The sequence below is a fragment of the Parasteatoda tepidariorum genome, chromosome 8, assembly GCF_043381705.1.
Source record: "Parasteatoda tepidariorum isolate YZ-2023 chromosome 8, CAS_Ptep_4.0, whole genome shotgun sequence".
Lineage (NCBI taxonomy): Eukaryota > Metazoa > Arthropoda > Arachnida > Araneae > Theridiidae > Parasteatoda > Parasteatoda tepidariorum.
This window is the reverse complement of record NC_092211.1, coordinates 53659962-53679773: the sequence shown is the minus strand read 5'-3', so window position 1 is coordinate 53679773 and position 19812 is coordinate 53659962. Positions and strand designations below refer to the sequence as shown.

Genomic DNA, 19812 nt, shown 5'->3' with positions numbered 1-19812 from the left:
TGTAGATAATAAAAATACTTACTAATTTTTGTAACCGTGGGCAGCCAGCTGCAAGATAGCAAAGTGTATTGTCCGTAATCTAAAAGAAAAAAAACTTATTAATGATGAATTTTTTGCAGAGTTAATTAAGATTTAATAGAAAGGTTAAGAAATTTTCCTAAAACAAATAAAAAATGACTTGAATTAAAATTTGGTTTCTTAAAGAAGTTAGAAAGGTTAAGAAATTTTCCCAAAACAAATAAAAAATGATTTTGAATTAAAATTTGGTTTCTTAAGTAAAAAAATGAGTTGAGATTTCCAAAACATCTGAAGTTTTAATTCTTTTTCTCCAGAACTTAAGGTTAAACGAAAAAAAAAGAGAAAAAAATGTATAGCAATATCCAATCAATGAAAAGTCTCAATTTTTTTTCTATTTATGTTTGAATTGGATATTTCAATCTCGTCTGTAGGTCTTTTTTCACGTGTTTTTCTAATGATGATTTAATGTAATCCTTTTCTAAATTAAAGAAGAAAATGTTCTGAATAATGACACAATTTTGGTGATTTTTATACTAGCAAGTATATTTACACCAGAAAAGTTAACACAAAATAATTGATGTTTGCCTAGGTATTTCACTGCATATTAATGAATAGTAAATTACTTTTAGTAGAATTATTAGAGTACTGGTTGCAGTTTTTACTAAAATAATAATTCGTATAGAGAATTTTTCTCTTTTTAAAGGCAGTTGGAATTGGTTTATTATAGTTAACATATATTCAAAATTCAAATATTTAATCGAATTACAAACCCATTTATCAAAGGAATTGATGAAATACTAAATACAAACAATAATTTCCAATAGTGGTAACAATTAGTTGGTTGCTAAAAACGTTATTTTAAGTTTAGAGAGTATATTTAAGTTCAACTTGACGTGTACCCTTAAGAAAAGTATGCAACAAGGATACATAATAGATTCAAAAGATCAAAGATCTTAAATATGGTGACTGAACCCCTCAAACATACTGAAAGCTGCATATAAACAGCTCTTTTTTTATTTAAAATATATTCTTCTTTAAAGCATGACAGGAAATTTGAAGTTGAAATATACATACCAAAACACACTCTTCTAAATCCATTTTTTCTAAAAAGTGGCAATTCTAGAAGAGGCATAAAAATAAATCATTTTCAAATTTAGAAATAATAAATAAGAAAATTTTACATAAAAAAAATATCTAAGTAACTGAATGAAAACATATACTTTTCTTACTTTAGCAAGAGCTTGGAATCCGCCGTCAGTGAATTGAGAGCAACCAGCTACCTCTAATGTTCTGTAAGGAAGTTAGAAAGATTCCAAATCAGACTCCAATATGATATTTTATACCAAATAAGAATAACATTGGATTCACATGAGGTTAAAAAAAAGAGAAGACAATAATTAAAAAATCAGTACAGAACAAAATCAAGCACAAAACTGAAAAGTTAATTAATGAAGCTGAAATAATTCTTTTTTGTTAGTTTTTATTATTTTTTGCCCTTAAGGTGACATAACAATATTAGAATAAGCAAAACAAGTCTTTAGAAGTTCATCCTATCAAAATAAAGATTAACAGCAACATTCTACAATATGTGGCATAATGCTCAAGATCAAATCATGATTTTAAAAAATTATCACAATCAAGCACTTTACTCCTGTACTTATACTTTTAGAGACCTATGAAAACATTTAGAAACCTATTTTAATAGGATCTATACTAAAACTATATATTATTGATGAAGTTTTAATAGGTACTAAATGCATTAATATAACACTTTGTTCTTGTATTACTGTTTTAGGTATGTATTAAAATGGTAACAATTACCCTAATACTGGTAGTGCAGATTACCAAAATTAACAATGCATAATTAGCCCAATAATAGCATGACGATTTTAAATGTTTCTCTCATACAAATTAGTATCATTTATCCGCAATTTTGCTTATTAGTACATTTTTTTAAATTCAAATTCCATTGATTTTAAGTTATTTAGTTATATAGAAACACATTTTAAAAGCATAACTATTAACAAAATAAACACATGGTTTCAGATAACTTAAGAAATGCTCTAATGAAGGCAAGATAACTTAAGAAATACTCTAATGAAGGTAGCCTGCTTATGCTACCGTGTTCAAATTGATCACTTAGTGTACTTGACATAACAAATAAAAAATAATTGAATATCAAAAAACTTGCAGTTATCTCATTTTCAGAATAAAATAGAGCTGTAAGATAGCTAACTCCACTAATATTATCTTTAAAAAACTTAAAAAAATAAAATCATCTGAAATTTAATTAAAAATAGTAGCTAACTCTTAACCAATGAGAAAATTCAATTTTCCAAACAGATCTATCAAACAAACTAATCGAAAAGTTCAAATGGATTTTAGGATAGAGGGCTAAATTTATCTCTAGCAGCCACTGTTCCAATTTCAGGACCAATGCAAACAGATCTGGAGTTAAGAGAGAGAGAGACACACACTGAACTCTTTGCTTTATTACACTAGAAAACTCTATACTCGAAGAATGTTAACATAAAAAATTTAAAAAACAACTGCTAAATTTGTCCTTAGTTGTCCCAAGCTACTGTCAAGATTTCAAGACTATAGTTCTGGAGGTATAAGAGAGAAACACAAACTTACCTCTTTGTGTAATTGTTATACATAAATCTATACTTAAAAGTTAGCATAAAAAATTGAAAAACATAATTGCTAACAATATAGTAAAACAGGACAATCAATAGATGTTATTTAAGAAATGTGTGATTATGATATTAACATTAGAATAGTTATAAGAAAATACTGACTTGAGATAGTGACAGCCTTGTCCCAAGGCTATCAGAGAGGTATCAGTGAGATGAGCACAATTAGAAAGACACAAATAGTAAACTTTAGGACACCTTTGGCTGATATATTGCACAGATTCATCAGTAATACTCTGAAAGAAAATAAATAGTCAATATTTATGACTAACCACAAACATTTTTTAACAGAGGAAAAGCTTTATTGAACAGTGGTTAATTCCTAGTTATCCTCCAGGGCATCACACATTTCGTGGAATATCCACAGTATAACCTTGCAGCGAAACGTACAATTAGATTGGGTTGCAAGTAACCACAAACATTTTTTAACAAAGGAAAAACTTTATTGAACAGTTGTCAATTCCCAGTTATCCTCCAGGGCATCACACATTTTGTAGAATATCAGCAGTATAGTCTTGCAGCGAAATGTATTGCACATTGAGAAATAACCAAAGAAAATTTTTGTGTCGATCTATGTCTTCAGTTGGCCATTTAGTGTTTTTACCCCCAAGCTGAACCTTAAAAGTAGATCGAGAAGTACATACATCAAATTAACCATTCTTGAGGACGTATCATCAAGATTAACTGATATTGTATATCAGTTAATCTTGAATGATGTTTTGATTGTAATACTTTCAAAATATAAAGCATTTGTTTAAATACATACGTTGTTCCACGTCCAACAGTATCTGATTGCTTAGTTGTATAAATTTGGAAAGTTGCTAATTGGTAAAATATTCCACATTTCGATATTATTTAGATTGTTTAGAACATATGAATGGGTTTTTTTTCCTTCAGTTTTTGACACAGTTCTTAAAGATTATTTTATTATACTGTAAATTCTTTTCTTTTATAATTTTTCAATAACACTTTGTCAGCTCTTACCAAAACTACACTGTGTCATGGTTAAACATTGAGAACCATACTTTGATTGGCATTATTATTCCCTATAGCAAATCAAAAATGTTTTTTTCTGATATTAAATATAAAAGCAATGTAAAGTAGAGCGGAACTAAAAATACTTTTTTCACTCATTTTTATTAGGAGAAAAAAGTTGCTGTTATTTTTCATAATTGTTAGTTAGGGTGTTAAATTATCCATTATTGTGCAAATATAAAATTAAACGTTGTATTGGGTAATATCTTGAGGGAATGTTACTTCACTAAGTTTCGTTTTTGCTTAAAATAAGGCTTTTAACTATATTTACAACCTGTTTTTTACTGATATGAAATGTTTATGTACTAAGAACATATTAAATATTTTCTCAAAAAAATTTGGGAAACGTACATTACCATTCTGTAATTACCATATATATATATATATATATATATATATAGCAAAACCTCCAGGGAAGACCACCTCTGTGTAGTGACCTCCTCTATTTACAACCACTTTAGAGAGGCACAGAATTTTTTCCAGAGACTTTTTGTGAAGAAAAATCTTAGGAGAGACCATTAAAACACTTCCTAGTGACTAGGCAAGTCTCCGCAAAAAAAAAAAAACTGAGCTCCGGAAAAAGTCAAATAAGGAAACACACACACAAAAAAAAACTTCAAGACAAAAAATATTAACAGATAAAATAAGTAGACTAAAAATATTTGTGTTTGGCTCTTTTTATCTATCTCTGAAAGAGATCCGCAACCTGATGTTGCAGTCAGACTGTACTAAAAACGATGTTATCAATGATTTATTTTTAGAGTTGAAAGTTAAATTAGAAAAAAAAAGTTATTAAAAAAAAAAAAAACTAAGGATCTCAAACAAACAGCTTTTTATAACATAAAATTAAATTCAAACCTTGACAAAAACATTATTGCTTATTTATTTAAATTAGTTCTATCATTCATAATTGGTAAATTTGTTTTTACGAATAATTATATCAGTAGGGGTAATTTTTATTGAAGCTAAATTTTGTTCATCAATCTGCTTTTCATGATGTCAACACAAGGGACGTTTTCACATCAAGAAAATGACACTTAGTAAAAATAAATCGCTGGTAAAAAATCATGCACATTTGATTACATTTTGAAGTCAATAAAGGTAACCCCTAAGAAAGACCAACCTCCATTATCGATCATCATACAGTGGAACAGAGATAGGTCTCTCCCAAGAGGTTTTACTGTATTATGTATGTATGAATACACATTAATATTATCAAGTTTTTACAACTTAAAACTATTAATGAAATTGCAAGAACCACTTAACTTTATTATTCAGAATATATATAATTTATTTATTTTACTGCATTAAAATGCATGGCAGTTAAATTTTTTCATCAACAGAAAAAAATGAAGAATTTCATTGCATTTAATTGAGATTTGAAAAATAAAATAAAAAACTTACAAAGAAACTTATTTATTAATGAAGTTTCTTTCTGCACAGCATTGTCCAAATTAATTTAATAAACGCAAAAATATTTAAAAGAAAAAAAAAAACTCTTAAAATTTAGGATGAAAAATAAAACCCATGGCAAATAAAAAATAATATACTTACATTGCACCCTAATAAGTTAATAACTTGAAGATCTGGACAAAATTTTGTTAACTCCTTAATAGCATCATCCCCAATCTAAAAATATACATTACAATTAGACAACTTCAGTTTCCACTTGCCATTCTCTTCATTTCAGGTAAATATTTATACTACTAACATTATAATACTTATATTACTACTGGGAAATAGCAATGAAACCCTGACTAACATTGCTATTAGAAAGGAAATACTAAGTAGCGGCAAAAGATACCTGGAGATATATTTCTGTCAATAATTTAACACAATTTATGTATATATATTTTTAAGTCATAGAACTATTTTGCTTTTCATAGTACTATTTTGTTTTTTTTGTAATCTGATTTTAAACACTTAAAATACAATTTTTTAATTATTTTGCTATTTCTATATTTAGGTACTGATTACAGGTAGGGTCGTTAAGACCCATATTTTGATGACAATTACATTTTTGGCCTCCTTTCCTCTTGAAAGGCATTTTTTTGTGGGTTAAAAGTATTTTTTTTTATTTGCATTGTAATAGAACAATAAAAAATATATAATAATAAAATGTCAATATATTATGATATAAATGTTAATATATGATAATAAAAAAATTAAGTCTATGTATCAATCCTTTTCCTCTGTTATTTTAACATCTAACATTTATTTTAAACTTAAATAAAAATTGTATCCTCATTTCTCAAAATCGACACATTTAAAAACAAATTTATGTTGAGCAAGAAATATTGTATTAGATTAATAATAGTGTTTGAGAAGAAAAAAAAGAGCTTTTTAATATTTTTTATTTTAAACATATATTTTAATGTTTTAAAGGTTCCCTCCCCCCAATTTTTAAGAGCATTTAAAAAGATTTTTCAAGCCATCATAATCTTTTGTGATCACAGTCTGGGAAAGACGAAATGCAATAAGCAATGAACAACAATCCCAGTTACTAGATAGACAAGGGTGAAATACTAGATATTGACTGTTACTATACATCTAATGAGAAGCTAAGTGAATTTTTTTATTTTCACTAAAGTAACAAACAAAATTATATGTAATTAATCCCTTTTATTTATTAAATTCACCCCTTCCACATCTATATTTTTTATAAATAATCAAATCAAGTTCAAATAAGTTACATTATGAGCTATCTACACAAAACTTGGGCAGAGGACAATTATTCTAAGACAGATGAAGTGGTACAATTTAATAGTTTAAAATTTAGTTAGAAAGCCAACCCCTTTTATTACTGAATGAATATTTAATTTTATCAGATACAAAATTAGAAATGTATATTCATTGATATATATACAAAAGTTTTACTTTTTTGCTATATTATATAATTTTATAGCATTTAAAACTTAATTTAAAATTACTAGCGACTATTCTTATTATTAACATATTATAGATGAAAAACCATTAAGATTAACTTCTATATTGTTTGATAAGCAGATAATGTATAGTCATATAGGTCACTTTTAATATCCTAGACCTGGATTAAACTGAATAAAGAATAAAATTGAAGAAATTAGGAATGCAAAATAAATAGAAAAAAAAAATAATTATATTGAAAGTGTCAAATAGTTCTAGAAACAGGTTTGTCAAAAAGGTAAAGGGAAAAAACACCTAACAAATTAGGATTGTGACAACTGTGCTTTCATGAATAACACAAACCCCTCATGGTGTTCAAAGTACCATGAAATGGTTCAAGGAAAATAAAAACTACAAACATTTTCAAACAAGTAAACATTAATAGAAATCTTACTTATTAAACTAATTTTTCTATTCAATATAATAAGATAGGTAAATTTGTGGTCAAAATAAATATTTTATGAAGTTTAAACTCACCAAGGAACAACCTTTACAAAGAAAAACTTTTAATTTTCGACATCCCTGAGCTAATGCTTCTACTCCAGCCATTGAGACTTGGTCGCACCATGAAAAATTGACATGCTCCATATTCGGACATCCTTCCCTAAAATAAAAATAATTAAAAAAAATTTATATAAATAAAATATTGGTTGCAAGTTTATACTATGTAAAACAAGTCACAAGTTTTTACTATGTTCAGGGTATCTGCTACATTTTAGATTTTCAAATTCATGACTTTTCATGACTAATTTCTAGAATTTTTTATGACTTAATGAAGTTACTATTTTTTCCGACAAAAACACATCAAGGAATTTAAAAAAACAAACACTATAATAACATAAATTGAAATGATAGGTATAACCAAAACTGTTATACTCTGCATCGTGATATTTAAAGATTTTAAATTTAAAAAAACAGAGTAAACAAAGAGTTGAAGCAATAAAATAGCTGAAAAAATACAAAAGCAAAATTTTTTTTTTTTGCAGAATTATATTCTAAAGATACTTTTTTTGTTCATCTGAAAGGCAAGAAATACTCCCGATTTTTCTGTCTCATTTCGGAATTAAACAAAAATTCGCCAACGACTGGCTTGCTTCAGCTAGAATTTTAAATTGATAAAATAAAAAATAAATAATAACAAAAGCTCTGAAATCACAGAAGTTTAATAGATAATTTGCTCTAGAAATGATGTTTTTTCTTTCATTTTTTGAAAGAACACCATAACTTTTAAAGAACATGATAAAAGCATTTTATATTTTAATAAAATATGACTGTGAGTGGGGATTTCATTAAAAATTCTGATATTCAGAACATCATGAAACGCACCAACATTTTAAAATTCCATTTTAAAATTAGATTTTTCAGCGACCTAAATCCATGACTTTCCATGATTTTCTTTAAAAAAACAGTTAAAATCATAACATTTCATGACAAATTTTGTTCAATACAGAAATTCATGATTTTCCAGGTGCGCAGATAGGAAAAGACATGTTTTTATTTTATTTTCACCCACACTGAAAAGCTGTAAAGCCAGTTTACAATTTAAATCTTAACTTATGATACTTATGCATTTCATTCACACTTTAAAAAAAGAAGAAAACCATAAAAAATAATTAAATTTAAGTACTTACATTGAATAAATGTAAATAAAACTTTGCTGACTTGCATGGATTTATTAATATTCACTAATGTTTACATGATTTTTAAGGTAAAACCTTAAAAAAAATCAGAGAAGTGTCAGGCATTACTTAATATGAGTTTTATTTTCAAGTTCAGTATAAACTCGAAAATCTGGAATTCTAAAATCCAGAAAGCTCTGAAATCCCTACTTTTTCAACATGTAATGGGGAAAAGTTAAATACCTGTTAGTTATTACAATTTTAAATTAGAGGTAAGATTCATAAATTCATGTACCTTAATTAGACTGCTTTTAAAAAAATAGACTGAAGATCTGGGAATCTGTAACAATAACTGTTAAAGAAAGATCAATAAAACAAAGTGAATTTATGATGAATTCATGGGGTGTCTATTCAATGCGATTGTCTTAATACTGCTGTTTCATTAAAAACAACAGGATTTCAAAAAGTCTATGATTCTCTCAGTAGTATTGTTGTATTAAAAATGTCCAGATTTTGAAAAAAAGTCAGTAGCTGAAAAAATGGTCAATCAGACAATGCAGTTGTGGTGAAATCATCTCAAATATAATATATTGTAAAAAATAGACTTATAATCGTGACTTGAATTTTATGTGCTGAAATTATGCATTAATATCAGGGTTTTAAAAACAAAATGGAAATCCGTAACAACAGTTGGATTAACAACTGAAAAACCGTGAATTCAAAATTCGTGTAATGTGATAGCATTCTATTGAATACATCAGCATTTTTAAAACTAAATTGAAACACGCTGGAATAGCTGTAAAAAAAAAAAAAAAACGCATAGCAAAACGCTGCAAATTTACAATTTTAATTTTTGAAAATTGAGAAAAAGATAACTCAATTGCATCTCCTGATATTTGATGGGTCATAATGATGTATTAAAATACTGGGATTTAAGAAAAACAATGCAGAGATTTAAAGAATAACTATAAAAAAAAGAGCAATAGATCATGTGGGTTTACAATGGAATCAAGCATTTGTTAATAATTTTGTGCCTGTAACTTAGGCTTCTCTATTAATTTACCAAAAATAAAATACCTAAAATCCGGAATTTCCCAAAATCCTGATTTTTCAAACCCCCAAGCATTAAGAATTTTGAAGTTATACTGAATTCAATTATATTTAAAGAATTGAAGGTGAAATTTTTCTATTTTTATGTATTTTCCAATATAACTTTGTAGAAAATAATAATGATTTAGTTTCTCGTTCCGACAAGAGAGAAATATTAGCTAACAGAAGGTGGTAGGAAAATTGCAAGAAAATTATATCGCTATGCTTTACTCTATAAATATAATAAAATAAAAAAAGTGAAGTAAAATTACAAATCTTTAATTAGAATACCAAAACAGACATTTCTATAAATGTTAAATAGAAATTTAGTTAAGTTGTATTTAAATAATTTTTTAATACAACATACAATAAAGCCATCAAATTCAGACATTGGGGATAGCAATGAGCTCCATCATTCTGGATAATCAGTTTTCTACTGTATATTCACAGTTGCTTATGAATTTTTTTTGTAAAGCCGGGTGTTCCGCAAAAAGAAGTTCGATCTTTTAGAGTTCCATACCCGAAAAAAAATTGGAAACCACTGGATGAAAAAATTTTCGAAAAGAGAAAAATTTAAAGGGAACTAGAAAAAAATTAATACAAACCCAATGGCTTTGAGGGATGCATCAGTCATCTGAGAACATGATCCTATATCTAGATGAAGCAGTTTTGGGCAAAACTTACTTAGATGCTGACAAGTACTGAAGAAAGAAATACGTTAGTAAACTATTTTGAAAAAGAAAGCAAAAAAAAGAAAAAAAGACTAAGTAAACATTGATTTTTAAACTGAATTTGGAAACATAAATAAATTTAGAAATTTTTTTTTGACAGTAGTAAATTCAAAGTTAATGAAAAATTAAGAAAAACTCAATTGCGTTTTTTCTAATATTAACTATTTATAAAAAGATCAAGTATTTTTAATATTTATTTTTAGCTGTAGTAGCTTTGATAAATCTTGGCAAAATTAAAAAAATCGCATTAAAGCAGAATAAGATAATATTTCATGAAACATGCCAAAATATTAATTAGATTTCATTTAATGATAAAATACTGTAATTATATAATTACTATATTATTATGTACACTATTATATAATATAAATATATTATATGTAATATTATGTGTATAATATTATACATATACATGTAATATTATTACTATCTTAATGATTATTATTAGTAGTATTTAATGAAACATTCCAAAATATTATTCAATTAATAAATCATATAATTCTCCAAAGATTAATATGGGAGATACGGAAAATAAAATCTTATTCCAAAGCACAATAATGTAATTATACATATATGGTTAGTTTTTATTCGATTANATTATATAATTACTATATTATTATGTACACTATTATATAATATAAATATATTATATGTAATATTATATGTATAATATTATACATATACATGTAATATTATTACTATCTTAACGATTATTATTAGTATTATTTAATGAAACATTCCAAAATATTATCCAATTAATAAATCATATGATTCTCCATAGATTAATATGGGAGATACGGAAAATAAAATCTTATTCCAAAGCACAATAATGTAATTATACATATATGGTTAGTTTTTATTCGATTACTTACTGATTAAATAGAAATCGGTAGCCTTGTAAATAATCTCATCACAAATTTCGTTTTCAGTTTCGAAATAAAAACTAGTATAATACATAAATTATAAAACAGTTGAAACCCCAGGCAAAGTAAATTGCTTAGTTAGTCTTTAAAGTGTAAGATAAAAAAGAATAATATTTTATTCAAATCCTTTATGAGGTTTTAAATGAAAAACTTTTTAAAAGTAATTCACATTTCAAAGAAAAGTTATTTTAAATAACATTAACCTTTTAAAATTACAAGTAAATAACAAAGCAAAATTGTTTACTTACTTACAGTATATTTTAATAATATAGTCCATTTAATAATTAAAATGAAAGGAAACTTCATTTATTGTAAAATTAATATATTATGCAAAATTAACATACCTGTCAGTTAACTTCTTGCAATCATTTAAGTTCAGTTCCTCAATGTGATTACAATTTTGTGCAAAAGTCCTACAAAAGTACCATTATTTAAAATATGATACAAGATTTAATTGCATAAAAGTTAATAAAATATAATCATTGAAAAGAATACTTCAAATATTATTATTAAAGAAGTAAATTGATCTGCACATAAAAAATGGGATTTATTGAAAAAATATTACTGAAAAGTAAAGGTTGTTCATGAAATAGAAAATTATGACTGTTCCATAGATCCAAAATATCTAGGAATATAGATCCAAAATCTGTATAGTATAGATATATATATGTGTGTAATATAGAAAGTATCATACAAGTCTATCTATATTAATTCATAAATAAAATTAGATCATCTCATTAATTTTAAAACAGAAATTGTTTTTCACAAAGAGCCATAAAAAGTCAAGATGCCAATTAAAGCCTATTTTCTGACATTGATGGGTAATAATTGTTATAAAAATACTCATTAAGAAGATCCCAAAAATTCCCTATAGAATGAATGATGCCATGTTTTTGATAAAATCAAGATCTATAAATTTTCACGATTGAATGACATTTGATTAAGTTAAGGACATTCTTGCAATCAATTCCCTTTCAGAATCCTTGGTTAAATAGCGGGATCCATCGAAAATGCATGGCTTTTTTCATGATGTAACTGCTAGCAAAGCTAAACCGAACTTTGGCCAAACCCCAAAACTCTAATTGGGGAAACCTTTTTCGTAAATAATTTGTCATAAGATACTAAATAAAACTTAAAAGAAACCTTGTGACTTGTTTATGAAAAGTACATGTTTTTTCTTCAAACAAGATTACAAGATCTTACACATATTAAAAAATAAAATAGTATGCTCTTTTTAATTATTGTCTATCAGTTTATAAATAATAGGCTGCTTTCAATTATCTTATATCAGGGGATCAGAAGCTTAGGCATTCACCTCCCAATGAGAGGCCCAGTTTCAAATCCCAAGGGTGCGTGATTGATATGAATACTGCATGGACCACAATGTTGACATTAAATATCTTCAGTGGTAGACGGATCATGAGTTAGAGTCCCCTTACCATCAGGCTAACTGTGGGAGGTTTTCATGGTTTTCCTCACCATGTTACACAAACGTGGGTTAGTTCCATCAAAAAGTCCTCCACGAAGGCAAATTTCTCCTAATACTTGATCCAAGAGTTCCTGTGTGTTCCAGATTGGGTTCAAAATTACAAAGCTACGGAGTTGAACACCAAATCAGAATTGAGTTGGTTGTTCAATGCTGGTTATAAAATATAAAAATAAAATTATCTTCTATCAGTTCAATAAATATATTTGCTGAATGCACACTTAGATGAGGAAAACAGTTTGAAGCAAAAATGCTTGCAAGTAGAGTCGATGATTAATTTTAAATTGAGTGAACATATAATAAATTTACTCACAGTGCATATTTTGAGTATTAATGTTCACTTGATAGAGAAATCTTTATCCTTCTCTAAAAGTATTTCAAATGAAACAAAATAACTGCAACAAATTCCAAATAAACCTGCCTGAATACTAAAAATAAATATTTTCCATTTTTTTTCCTTATAGAATGTTCCCAGGTTTTTGCATAAATAATCAATATTATAAGGCTTTTTCTGCAAGAAAATCCCTGTTCCTTTATTTGTAAGTTTCTTTAATCATAAAAAGAAAATAGAAGAAACTATTTTAGCAAGATTTTACCATTGGTATTAAAAGAACTTTAAAATAATTATACATCAATAACAAATATGACAAAATTCCAAAAAATTTCTAGAACTTCTACTAATTGGTTTTTATTTATTTTTTTCCACAAAAAAAAATAGTTATAGTTTCAACGAATTATTTTAGAAAAAAATTGTGATATGTCAATGATCTTACACATATGCTTACTGTGCTGATAAAATATTATTAAAAAAAATGTATTATGGCATAACATTTTTATGTTTTTTAAATATTATTATCAAAATATTACATCAAGAAATGTTTTTCTCTAAAATTTATTAGTAATACATAAGAGAAAGTCGATAGCCAGTAGCAGGACTTATATATTAACAAAAGATTTTTAAATTTAAATCATAATATTTATGACATAACACATTCCTTTCATTATATTCTCCCCAGAGGCATAAGCAAAATTAAGTAAAGATATGGAAATGTTTTTCATTTTATTTATTAATAAAAATTGTTAACAACCCACGTAATAAACAGTCATTATAAAATTATAGTAGTAAACGTATTGTATTGCTTTGGTTGGTTCAATGTTTTAAAAACTAAACTGAAATTTAAAAAAAAAATGAATGAAAAGGTGAAACAAATTAGATAAAAAACAGTTTGTAGTTAAAAAATAGTTTGTGAAATCAAAATCCAGCAAAAATTACAAAAGAATTTAGTTTCTATGATCAAATGAGTGCGGAATTCAGATGCTTTCATGATCACAAATAAGTGTGTTATCAAAGTTCATATCAGGGTTCAACTGTAGTTAGTGCATTTCTTTGAAATATACCTATGATCCCCTTTATGAAAATTCTAGCATAGTCCTAACATGCTTTTCTTATAATTAAATCTTTTACATTGAAAGGAAATTCTACATTATAGAGTTACATGTTCAATATAGATGGTATATCATTTTAAGAAATAATATAACAATTGAACCTTACAAATTCAAATGTTGAGCTAAAGTTGTTAATTTAAAGTTATAAAGCAAAAACAGATACAAATGTTTCTGAAACATACTTAAGAGCTGCATCTTCTACACTTTGACAACCTCTCAAGCTTAACTTCTTTAAGAAGCCTCCACATCGTTTTGAAATGTTTTCCACAACAATTCCCTAAAACCAAAATTGTCGTAGATTATGAATTGTCTTAATTAAACTTAAAAGAAATGCAATGGCAGAACAATTATTAGTAGCACATATCCTAAAAAATAATTATTACTCTTTAAAAAAAAAATTTAGACTTAGAACAATATTTTTCTTAAAAAAAAAAAACAAAGAAAAACATTGCACTAAAATCAAATTTTCAATAAAAATTTTAGTCACAAGTTGTTTTCTCAAACGCTAAAATTAACTTTTCATTAGCTTTAGATGAATCTTAACAAAAGCAGTACGATATTTTTCTTAAAAAAACAAAGAAAAATATTGTACGAAAATCAAATTTACAATAAAAACTTTAGTCACAAGTTGTTTTCTCAAACGCTAAAATTAATTTTTGATTAGCTTAGATACATTTTAACAAAAAAGTTATTAATCAAATGGTCATGTAAATTTAGAGTTATTGAAGAAATAGTCATTTAAAAGAAGCAGTGTTTATTGAAGAACACTGCTAAGCCAATACAAAGGATTCTTGAGATTAACAAAAAATTTTTTTACATGCCTAATACTTACAAGTAACTTTATTAAATTTAAAACTAATAAAAAAAATAGAAAAAATAACATTAGAGGTACATAGAAAAAAATGCATTCTGGGAAGCTTCTATAACTCCTATCTGATTTTTCTAAAATTTGGCAAGATTTAAAAGCACTACATAATATTGTAATATATGTTTATAAATAACATTGTATAACCTTGTTAATTTGAAATGATGTAGGAAGAATTCTCAAAACGGTGTTAAAGAAGTTTATTTAAATTCTGTTAATATGAATCCTGAGAGTGTTAAAATATAGCTACAATAGAGTCTCGATAATTCAAGGAGGAATTAAAATTCAATAAATATTTAAATAAATGGAAACAAAGCAATTTTTAAGTTTCAGTATTTAATTTAAAAATATATTTAAAGGAAGTTTACTTACATTAGATGATTAGGGTACATTTTCTGAATCACACCAAGTTACAATATTCATTATATTACTGCATCAGGTTAATTGTAATTTAAAATAATTGTCTACTATTTTTTTGTTTAAACAAACTATTTACATGTTTCAGTGTTTAACACACATTATCATTGTTTAATGTTTAGTCATAGTAAAACAAAACATAGTAATCCTTCCACTTGTTGTGCATGCGTTGGTCATTATTTGGGAACAAGACTGATCTTTATTTCACAAGTTTGATCTTATGGGAAACTTGAACAATTGAGAATTAAACTATCGATTCTTCAGTGTATATTAAAGATAAAGTAAAAAATAATTTTTTTACATACGCAATTTTAATTCTGATTAATATTTTGTACATCACTTGGGTAAAACTAGCAATATAATGGATGTTTCATTAAAAAGTAAATAATGATGTGTTAAAATAAAAAATAAGATCTTTGGCTGAAATATCTCACTAATATGTATCGTATTTTTCAAAACAAGAAGAAAAATATTTACCAACTTAAAGATTATGCAGCTCCCTATGTTAATCATGCAATAAATAGAAAAATAACAAGATTCATGGAAATTTTGAAACTGGATGTCAAATCACCAATCGCAACTTGTAAGAATTAAAAAGGAGAGCTTTACTTAAGCTAATGTGTAAACCATATAATGTGCTTATAATTTTCAATGTAGTTTTTTATAAATATATTGGATATAAAATTATCTTTTAAAAATATCAAAATTTTGGATAATGAGAAATTTTGTAAATTTAAATAATATGTGTCAAAAGAAGAAATGAAATAAATACCCAATTTCTAGACTATGAAGCTTTGCATGCTAATTATGCAATAGGATCCCAAAACCTCTAATGGGTGCTAGTCAGACTTAAAACGCAAGCATTACTTATACTTATGTGTAAGCAATACAATGCACTTATAATCAGCTTGAAGTAATTTTTATAAATATAATGGCTATAAAAACATCTTTTTAAAATTTTAAATCGTGGATTTTAGATAAGAAAATTTGTTAGCTGAAAGAGTTAAAGGACTACTTTGTTCATAGCAACATTGTTTTATTATTAATAAAAAAAGAAAATATACTTCAATATCAGTTTGAAAGTTAAACAGGTCGATTCTCTGCCAGTTGCTGCCATCTAGTGCAAGTATATTCCAAGCCTAGAAGTTGTAAATAAGGAGAATTACAAATTTAATGGACAAATTTTTGAAATGCATAAATGTAAAATTAAATTACAAGATGCAAAGTTAAAAAAATGTTGGAAAAAAATAATTCCTATTGGATTAGATAATTAATCGAAGAAATACATTATTTTAATATAGTGGAATATAGAGATGTGATATCCTTAATTCCAAACTCTTAGAAAACTCACACCACAAAATAGAAAATAAGCTTTAGTGGTTAATAAATAAATATGAATATGGCATCTTTTGAAAATAAATCTTCCTCACAAATCACACTTTTACAACATACCAAATAGAACAATTGTGGCTTTTGATGCATCGTATGTAATTTAAAATTATAAAAAAAAAATAATTAGAAAAAGGGTTTAAAAACATAATTTAAATTAAAAAGTAATTTTTAATTATTTGTTTTTTTTCGCTCTCTTAATTTCACAGTAATTATTAGAGCTAAATAAATAAGTTCATAAATATTTGTAAGCGTATAGAAGATAAAAGATACACTATGCTAATTTTTTAATGAAATTTAGGCAATAGAAAAAATATTCAATTGCTGAGAAAGCATGTCAACTTGCTCGCAAGAAAAATTTTAAAATTTGAAACATAATGCACTTACCACCGATACACAAATGTTATTTTGATTTATCAAGCTGAAGTAAAGAAATCACTGTAAAAAATTAAAATTCACCCTAGGATAAATCAAATTTTGTTTTCAATAATGAAGTCCTTCAAAAGAAATGAAATTATTGTACTGTAATTGGATAAATTAACATATTTCAGTTACACAACTCATTTGAAAAATAAAAAGGTGGGGAGATTCATAGAACATTCTGAGGTCATGGAACTTAAATGAATCTAAGCAAATAAGAAACAATTTATTAATTAGATCAATTTAAAAAATATCAATTTCAAATTAAATATTTTGTTAAAAAGCAGACTTTGAAAAAAAAAGAGGGCATAAAGACAGTATTATTTAAATAACAGAGGATCTAGTAAAAGCCACTTAAAAATCATAGCATGACTTTTCTTAAAATAACCTCACTAAAGTACATAAAAACATTTAATATTAAATATATATTGTTTTAATAAAATAACATAATGAAGTTAGAAAAAACAACAATTTGCTACAAAACTGTAGAAAAGTAAAGTTTAACACTAGAACACCATTAAAAAGACATTATGCAATATATGCGCCTCAGTATTCCCATATCAATATTTAAGATTCAGTGAGGAAATGTCACATGGATAGAAGAGTTCATTAATATATCATAATGCAAGCTATAAAATCAAAACAGAATACAGTCGTGTCACCACTTTTGAAAATTATGCATAAACTTTCTATACAAAAATAAAACTTCTAAACCTAATGATTAATTTATATTCATTGTTAATGTGGGAAGCTAATTATATAAATTTATCAAAGGAAATAATTTAAATAATTTTAATTTAATGCAATTTAACTAGACAGATTTTATTAAATATCATGTACCTTTGAAACTTGAGCACATCGACATAATGATACTACATCTAGATATGAAAATATCCTGCAAATGAAATAAAAATATAATACCGAAAAATATATACATAAGAAATTTTTAGTCTGAACTGTTTATACCATTAGTATTTTATTTATTTTGCATCAAGTCTGTCAAAAATTAATGTATATGGTATTGATGCTATTTAGAAGAAATTCTACACAAAATTTTACAAAATAGTTCACATCCGATATTGTACATCAGAAGCAATTAATTTTATCATTTGCGTTTACAAAACAGCTAGCTACTTTTCTCTTTTTCTGCGTCCCTTGAATTCCCCTTTGTCATATTTAATTTTTTCAATAATTTTTAAACTCTTTTGCATTTATGCGAACCATATATACCAAATACATAATTAGCTGACATTTGTGATGCTACTTATAAAGTTAAAATTGATTCTTCAGTAAGTACAACAAACATAAAACAAAAATAGTAAAAATTAGAGAAAAACAACAAAGAAATTTAAATAATTTTAATGGCCTTGCCTCAGCAAAAGTTCTTTGGGTAGTTTTCTATTAATGATGGCGTCTTCTTCAGACAGAACTTTGCAAATCTAAAGGCAATGTACAAATTTCAATTAACAATATTAAAAGCTATTAAAAAATCAATTATGAAAAATATATGATGAAAATTAAAGCATTAAAATGAAGTAAAAACAAATAGTAAAAGTAGCATTATTTAAAATAAAAAATATAATTTTAAGATAATATAAGAAGAAAATAATAAATAAAAAAATATAAGCCTGGTTGTATTTTTTAAAATGTAATAAAAATAAAACCAAGAAATTAAATAAGTAAAACGAATTTATTAGAGCAAAGATTTGAAAGATAATAAATTTAAAAACAAAAAATATTGCAATGTTAATATAAGGTGTAAGTAAAAATAATTTTTTTTTTCCTTTTGGCTCACAGAGGAATTTAGAGTTTAAATCAATAGATAATAATCATAACTATTATTTAGTATAAAAAAAGAGCAATTTCAATTTGTCTTAAAAATTAATAGACAAAGTATGTGAATAATATTTTTAAATCAAAAAAAATTTCAAAATAAAATTTAAAGTTTTGTATTTTAAAAACATTGTTTAGCTTAAGAAAAATTAAATTACAGCAGTGGTGTGATTTTCTACAAATTCTTTATATCTTTAAGTTTTAAATAAAAAGTTGAAATATTTTTGTTTTGAAGATGCTTTTATTAATGACTAGTTATTTAAAAAAATCAAAATACCTAAAGATTGATTCTTTTTCTTTTTTAAGATTAGTTTGAAAAAAAAAGTTTTATATTTTCTAATGCTAGTTGTGAAGTTTTTCTATTCAATTTTTGATTGCAAGGCAGTGGGCTGCCATTTGAGGGTGGAATCTGGCTTTCAAGCTGCAGGTTGTGCTCCCCAACTTTGTTACTAAAGTAAATTTATCAAAAAATTTTTTAAATAATAAAAATACAACTGTTAAACTTTTAAGCAGTTCTGATTTGATCTAGTTAAAGGGGATTCAGGACTATTACTAACTACATCTACTACATTAAAAAACAAAGTATTACAGAAATTAGTTTTAAATGAAGAAATAAAAATTAATATGGAAGAAAAAAGAAATCTCAAAAAACTTCTTTTAAGAGGTTAGGGAACAAATAAATCACTTAATGAATTAATTATTAGGGAAGACTCAGTATTAAAACCCCTTAACTCCTTATAAACTTATGAAAAAATACTATTTTTTTGTTACAGTAGTAAAGTATTGGTCAAAACAGATTTAGTAAATGAGAAATTAAGTGAAAACTAATGAAAAAAAAATTTATTAATTTTACATAAGTTTTAAGGAATTGTGAAGTTTCTTTAATGTTATTTCTTGCTCAATTATATTTAAAAAAAATG

The 19812-nt window shown here is 25.6% G+C and overlaps 1 protein-coding gene across 4 annotated transcripts in view; it reads right to left on the bottom strand.

Annotated features, from left to right (window-relative positions):
* LOC107455009 (F-box/LRR-repeat protein 2) overlaps positions 1-19812 on the bottom strand; it is a 36863-nt gene that overhangs the window by 10172 nt on the left and 6879 nt on the right. For all 4 annotated transcript variants that reach the window (XM_016072401.4, XM_043042102.2, XM_043042107.2 and 1 more), the window contains 12 exons: positions 18431-18498; positions 17900-17954; positions 16315-16389; positions 14151-14245; positions 11381-11449; positions 9988-10083; positions 7152-7278; positions 5304-5378; positions 2820-2950; positions 1248-1308; positions 1093-1137; positions 23-79 (listed from right to left, as the gene is read on the bottom strand). In XM_016072401.4, the coding sequence (XP_015927887.1) occupies positions 23-79; positions 1093-1137; positions 1248-1308; positions 2820-2950; positions 5304-5378; positions 7152-7278; positions 9988-10083; positions 11381-11449; positions 14151-14245; positions 16315-16389; positions 17900-17954; positions 18431-18498 (954 nt within the window). The remainder of the gene's footprint in view (positions 1-22; positions 80-1092; positions 1138-1247; positions 1309-2819; positions 2951-5303; positions 5379-7151; positions 7279-9987; positions 10084-11380; positions 11450-14150; positions 14246-16314; positions 16390-17899; positions 17955-18430; positions 18499-19812) is intronic.